At 57.2% G+C, this 6,829-nt stretch overlaps 1 protein-coding gene across 1 annotated transcript; it reads right to left on the reverse strand.

Annotated features, from left to right (window-relative positions):
* Nucleotides 1-1,675: 1,675 nt before the first annotated feature.
* On the reverse strand, nucleotides 1,676-6,330 carry FOXF1 (forkhead box F1). The gene is made up of 2 exons (XM_059713910.1): nucleotides 5,307-6,330; nucleotides 1,676-3,182 (listed from the first exon to the last, which is right to left on the reverse strand). Exons 1-2 carry the CDS (start codon nucleotides 6,295-6,297, stop codon nucleotides 3,022-3,024), a joined length of 1,152 nt encoding a protein of 383 aa, XP_059569893.1. The 5' UTR covers nucleotides 6,298-6,330; the 3' UTR covers nucleotides 1,676-3,021.
* Nucleotides 6,331-6,829: the final 499 nt, after the last annotated feature.

Genomic DNA, 6,829 nt, shown 5'->3' on the forward strand with positions numbered 1-6,829 from the left:
ACGAGCCCCGCAGAGACGCCCCCATCCCGGGACAAGCAGCAGCGTGGTGGGGGCACGACTTGGCCGCGCCCGTCCATCCATTTGGGGCCGAGCGGGCTCCGCAACCAAGGAGTCCCGAGTGTCAAGCTGGAAAAGAAACAGCTTGGGAGAGGGGACCCGGCCGGGAGGAGAAAGGGACAAGGAGCTTGTTCAGCGCAGGGGCTCGCTCACCCCCGCCGGGCCCGGGCCCGGGCCGGGGCCGGGGGCTTGGGGAGCGAGCTACCGACGGCGGGGCACCCTCCACCCCGCCGGGCTGCCTCTCGCCCCTCCACTGCCTTCACCGTAATTTAATAGCCCTTCTCCGCATCCAAAAAAACCCACCGATTTATTTCCTCATCCTATAAATAAATTCAAAAGCAAATAGCAAGGGAGGAAGGGAGCAGCAAACTAAAAAGAAGTAGATTTAGATATCTATACATTTATTTACATAACAGATAGATAGATAGATAGATAGATAGATAGATAGATAGATAGATAGATAGATAGATAGATAGATAGATAGATAGATAGATGCAAGGGAATAATAGAGAATTATATATATATCACATATATAAGGTAATAAATATATAAAGGAATTGTATATAGATCTATTTATATCTATCTGTATAGATAGATCTATATATCTATTACATATAAATATATATAGATATATCCATATCTATATAAATCTAGCTATATATCCATCTAGCTAGCTATGCATTTTCTCATCGTATAGAAAGGGAATATATATATATATATATATATATGGAACTTTTCCTATCGATAGGATATGATATGATGTGAGTATATCATCAATGGTAAAGGTCTTCCAAAATTTTTTTCTGAGCGCTGAGGACAGGAGTTACAGAAACCTGAACAGGAGGAAGAGGGTTTTTTTTCCCCTATCCAAATAGAGATGGGAATGTCTATCTATATATAAAGACACAGAGAGAGAGAGAGAAATATAGATATAGAGATATATTATGATGGGAATATATATTCCTATCATATCGTATAGAAAGGCAGCCCTGACTTGGATTTGCTAGGGGAAGCTGAAATCTGATTTTTTTTTTCGACAGGGTTTTTATGGTGAAGGAATTTCTTGCTGATGAAGATATCTATCTATCTATCTATCTATCTATCTATCTATCTATCTATCTATCTTTACGTGTGCACCTCCAGTATTTTTTATGAATTATTTTAAATATTTCTGTAGAGCAAAGGGACAGAATTTAGACGGGGATAAAGGACTTGTTGGAAACAGCCGCCAAAAACTATAGCAGCACCTTTCAAATTTGCACTGAGATGTAAATTGGTTATAAAGAAGTGGTAACGATTTTGCAGTTAATTATTTCTGAGCGGTGGGGACAGGAGTTATGGAAATCTGAACAGAAGGGTTTGGGGTTTTTTTCTCTATCCAAATATGTTAGCATCCTAACATCCTACTAGGAGTTGGCTTTTAAGCGAATAATACACGATGGAAACCGCGGTTGCTTGATCCAAAGCTCGTTGAAGTCCATAAAGAGACTCCCATAGAGCTCGGATCCGGGGGGCCCTGATGTCCCCCCCCAAGATGGTCACAGACTCTTAACATGTCACTACATATATTATACCGCATGCTATTTTATTTGCTGTTCATACACTTGTGAAGACCATGTACAAATAACATACATGTTTTATTTGGGTTCGATTTTTTTTAAGGACAAAACGTACACAAAGGGGCAAAAAAAAAAACTCCCCATAATTACAATTTTATACAGTGCAGAAGGAAATTAAAATAGGTGTCACCAGTCTGTACAAAGTCAGGCCAAAAAAAAGTGGGGGAGAGGAGGAGGAAGAGGAGGATGGGGGTGAGGGCAGTGGGAAAATAGTCCTTCATTATATATATATTTATATAAAACATATGGAGGATTGTCTTTACACAGATCGGCGTTGTTTTAAATTTACAATGGTTAACTAAAAAAAATCTATATGGCAAATATTGCCAACAAAGTTACACCACTTTAATACTGATCAGCTGAGGCTACTGGTGTCTCGTTTATTAGGAATCAGAAACAAGTAAAAATAAATAACAGGATGAACCTTGCTTTTTTTTTTTCCTATTTTCTTTTCTTTCTTTCTTTTTTCAAAGTGCCTTATTCTCTCTGCATAGGGGCGTTATGCAGGCAACAACACAACTCCCTCGGGGAGGTTTTCTTTTTGCCTTACTGCAGAGGGAAAAAATATAAAAGGAGATTTTTTTTTCCCCTTGGCTAAATCAGGGCATAGAAGTGAAACTAGGAGAAAGTCAGTGGGAAGAGACTTTTCTTCGCCCAGCCCCTCAGTGGCACAGGGGCGCATCTGACACGTAGCAGGATTTGGGGGGCAGACGGCAAAGGAGGTGGAGGGGGAGTGATGTCCCTGCAAACTGCCCTGGACTTGGGTGGGTGGATGATTGATCCTTCCTCCCAGGCACCGAGAAGGAAAACTTTCCTTTGGCAAAGGCACGGGGGGGGGGTGGGCCAGAGGTCTCCTCTGGGTCCTGGAGAAGCTTAGTGAGCTCCCATCCCCTCCCCAGGCTTTAGTGGGGCGGCTGGATCACCCTAACCCTTCCCCTTCCCTTCCCCGAGCAAGGAAGGCTCGGATAAAACAAGAGTTTTGCAAAATAGAGCAAGGGCTGGGGGGGCAACTCCGGCCTGTTGCTTTTTCTCCCTAACCGATCGCGTTAGAGAGAAGGAAGAAGAGCTCAAGGCACGTGAATCTGCCATACTCAGCCCCAGGAAGGGAGGCAACACCCAGCTCCCCGGCTCCCCAGAGGCCCCTGGGGGTGGGGGTCAGTTCATTCAGCGGGTTCCCTTGTGCCGGTGGCTGCTATATACCTCATGAGCAAGGACCTCGGGGCAGTCTGTAGCTGGCTTGGAGAGCGGCTCTTGGGTCTGTGGAGGTGCCTTCCCCCCGGAGCGCGGCTGGGTCCTGGGCCCGGGGATGGAGCAGGAGGGCCGGGGGTGGAGGGTGGTCCCCAGATCACATCACGCAGGGCTTGATGTCTTGGTAAGTCACTTGCTGGTGGTAGTAGGATCCGCTCCCTGCCGAGTGCATGGAGGAGGAGGCCATGGCGTTGAAGGAGAAGACGAATTCCTTCCTGTCGCACATGCTGGGGGACTGGGAGTGATAGCGCGGGATTCCTGCGGGCAGACCAGAGAGATCGCGGTTACCCGGGCGCAGCGGATCGGGCGGGGAGGCATGCACAGGTGCCGGCCCCCCCAGGACATCCCCAAGCAGGAGCGGGGTTGGCAGGAGCTTCTCCAGCCGGGAAGGGGTTCACGGGCTGCAACCGAATAAAAATGAGAGCGCATTTCGGCCCCCACCCCGCAGCAGCCTGTCCACTGCAGCAGGCCCCGAGGCCTCCGGACCCCCTGCGGTGCTAAGCCGGGCCCCCGGCTGCTGCGATCGTCCTGCAAGGGCCTTCCCCCGTCGGGAGCCGGCGGCTGCAAGCATCCCCGGCTGCCCGCAGGCTGCGACGGGTGAAGCCCGGCGTGTCGCTCTCACCTGCCCCGCTCCGGCCTCGCAGCTGATGTGCTGCCCCAGCAAGCGCAGAGCCCTGTTCCCTCACCCCAGCCAGGCTGTCAGCACACCGCCCTGCCCGGGTCGGGGGCTCCGGGGAGCCCCGCATACACCTGTCCCCAAAGGCGGCTGGGAAACGCCTTCAGAGCCGGCTCTACCTCGGATCCGCGCTGCCTCGGCTCCCCTGCAATGGGGGCAAGCCAAATGCAAGGGGCAAAGAGTCCGCCTGGGCCTGGGAAGCACCGATCCCCCCGCAATAACCCCTCCTGAAGTCAGTCTGTATCCAAATACGCAAGCCAGCCCATGAAAGCAAGGACTCCCCGGGAGTGAGTGTCCCCCCAAGCCCAGCGCAGCTCCTGCCTGCCTGCAAGGGGACCACGGGCCGGGGTTATGCGACGCGGATCCTGGCTTTGGCTGGGATCGGTTCGTTGGGATCTGCTCCGCGAGCCCCGCAGGAAAAGCCAGGGCCCGGCTTTCCCCCGCAGCGCCGGGCCTAGCAGGGCAGGGGGATTGCAGCGCGGACCCGCTGGCTGGGGAAGCAACCCACGAGGAACCGCACGGGGAGAAGGATGAGCCCGCGGGAGACCCCAGGCTGCGGAGCCAAGGCATTAGGCCTAGGGCATGCCTTCCCCGGCTCCGCCAGGCAGAACAGCCTTCCCCGGGCCATAGCGGCAGGGGACCGGGGGCATTTCCCTGCTGGCTTGTTGCAAAGGCAGGGGCAGATGTCCCTGGCTGGGACCAGCCTAGTGGGGCAAGCACAGGGCAGCACCGGGGGCCTCCAGGGCTCCCCGCAGCCCCAGCGGATCCCTGCTCCTACCCCGGTACAGCCCCAAGAGCAGCCACCAAAGGAGGAAGCAGAGCGGTGGAAAAACTGCGGCTCGTGGGGCTTGGCTCCAAACGAAGGAGCCGTCCCCGGCAGCGGCCCCTTCTTATCCACTGGGAAAGGCCTCTCAGCGCTGCTCCGGCGACGGGCAAGGGAAAAGCTGAGCCTGCCCCAGGCTGGGGGTGATCATGGGAGTGGGAGACCGGGGCTAAGGGGCCCCCGCGGGCCGAGGGAGCCGCGCGGCTGCGGCCCGGTCCCTTCCGCGTGTGCGTTGTAGGAGCGGCGGGCAGGGGCCTGGAGCTGCTGCGTGGGGTGGCATGTGTGGTGCACCCCATCGCTTGCACACTTGTGCCTTGCTTTTCTGCATGTGAATTGCACGCGATCGCTTGCACACATGTGCCTCGATCGGCTACATACCCGATCTCTTGCACAGTGTGTGTCTTGATTGACTACATGTAAGCGGCATGTGTAATATATCCGATCGCTTGCACACTCGTGCCTTGATTTTCTGCATGTAAATTGCACGCGATCGCTTGCACACACGTGCCTCGATCGGCTACATACCCGATCGCTTGCACATGTGTGTCTTGATTGACTACATGTAAGCGGCATGTGTAGTATATCCGATCGCTTGCACACATGTGCCTCGATCAGTGTATGTGTAGTAGACCCAATCGCTCACACACGTGTGCCTTAATCAGCTACATGTAAGCGGCATGTATAACACACCCGATCGTTTGCACATTCGTGCACGTACGTTGCATGCGATCGCTTGCACACATGCATCAGCTGCACGAAAAAAAAACCCGTGTGTGCCCGGCCGCTTGCACTCGCGCGCGGCAGCCAGGTGCCTGGAAGCGGCCCGCGGCCCTCCGCACACACGTGCCCCCCGGCTCTCCCCTCCAGTCCCGGGCTCGCTCACCTTGCAGCTCGGCGGCGTTGTGGCTGTTCTGGTGCAGGTAGCTCTGGTCCAGAGAGTGCGTGGACAGGCCGGAGGAGAGCGCGTTGGCCGCGGGGTTGCAGGGCGACAGCGGCTGCTGCTTGATGTACGAGGCGCCGCTGTTGAGGGCGGCCGAGGCGGGGGGCGCCCAGGCGGGGGCCGAGCTGGAGTAGACCGAGTGCGGCTCCATCACCCCGCCGCCCGCCAGCAGGGGCGAGGCGGGCACCGAGCCGTCGGGGTGCGGGTAGTCGGCGCCGGCCGAGCCGCCCATGTAGGAGTGGGCGGCGTTGGAGGGCAGGTGGGGCACGGAGTGTCCCGCCAGCCCCATGCTGTCCACGTTGGCCGGCAGGTGCCCGTTCATCATGCCCAAGCCGCCCTCCAGCGCCAGGCTGTTGGGCGGGCAGGAGATGGCCCCGGCCGAGCCCTGGAAGCCGTAGCCGTCGGGGAGGTGGTTGAAGCCCAGGCCGTTCATCATGCTGTACATGGGCTTCAGCGCCTGGCATTTCCTCCTGAAGCCCCGCGGGCGGCGGCGGAACGAGCCCTCCTCGAACATGAACTCGCTGGCCGGGTCGATGGTCCAGTAGTGGCCCTTGCCCGGGCGCCCCAAGCCCTTGGGCAGCTTGATGAAGCACTCGTTGAGCGAGAGGTTGTGGCGCACCGAGTTCTTCCAGCCCTGGTAGGAGCCGCGGAAGAAGGGGAAGCGGCTCTGCAGGAACTGGTAGATCTCGCTCAGCGTCAGGCGCTTGGAGGGCGAGCTCTGGATGGCCATGACGATCAGCGCGATGTAGGAGTAGGGCGGCTTCTCCGGCCGCCGGATGCCCGCGTTGCTCTTCTTGGCCTTGGGGCCCGCGCCGCTGCCGCTGCCGCCGCCGCCGCTGCTGGAAGGGGCGGCGGGGCCGGCTGCCGGCGCGCCCGGCTCCATGGGCTGCTGCTTGTCGGGGGCTGCGGACATGGGGCCGGGCTCCGCGGTCATGGGCAGCGGCGGGCCCCTTCCCAGCCTCCCGCCCCTTTGCAAGCAAGCGCCCCCCGCCCTCCCCCCCGCGCCCTCCCTGGCCCCTAGATCCAGGCGCGCTGCTCCTCTCCGGGGCTCCGGCTCGGCGGCTGCGGCTGCTGCTGCCGGGAGCTGCGTTTCATGGCAGCGGGGCTGGATTCTGCCCCCGGCCGCTGCGATCGCCTTTAACTTTATCTCTTGTCAGCGGCGTCTGGCGGCTCTTGACACTCAGACGTAAGAAGCCCGAGGAGATCCCCGCCCTAAGCGACTCCCCCAGCTCGCCTCGGCCCCCCTCCCCTTCCCAGCGCACACACGCACACATGCACACGCGCACACACACACACACACGCACCACCCTCCCCTGCAGCTCCGCTGCTGGGCACTTCCAGGGACCTTCCCCCTCCGCCCGGCCTGCCCCAAACGAAAGGCTGAGCCCTCCGCAGCCAGGCGGGTTTATATTTGGGAGGGGGGGGCATTGACGTGGCCTGGTGTGTGTGTGTGTGTGTGTGTGTGT

This window comes from Alligator mississippiensis, chromosome 10 (assembly GCF_030867095.1).
Source record: "Alligator mississippiensis isolate rAllMis1 chromosome 10, rAllMis1, whole genome shotgun sequence".
NCBI lineage: Eukaryota > Metazoa > Chordata > Crocodylia > Alligatoridae > Alligator > Alligator mississippiensis.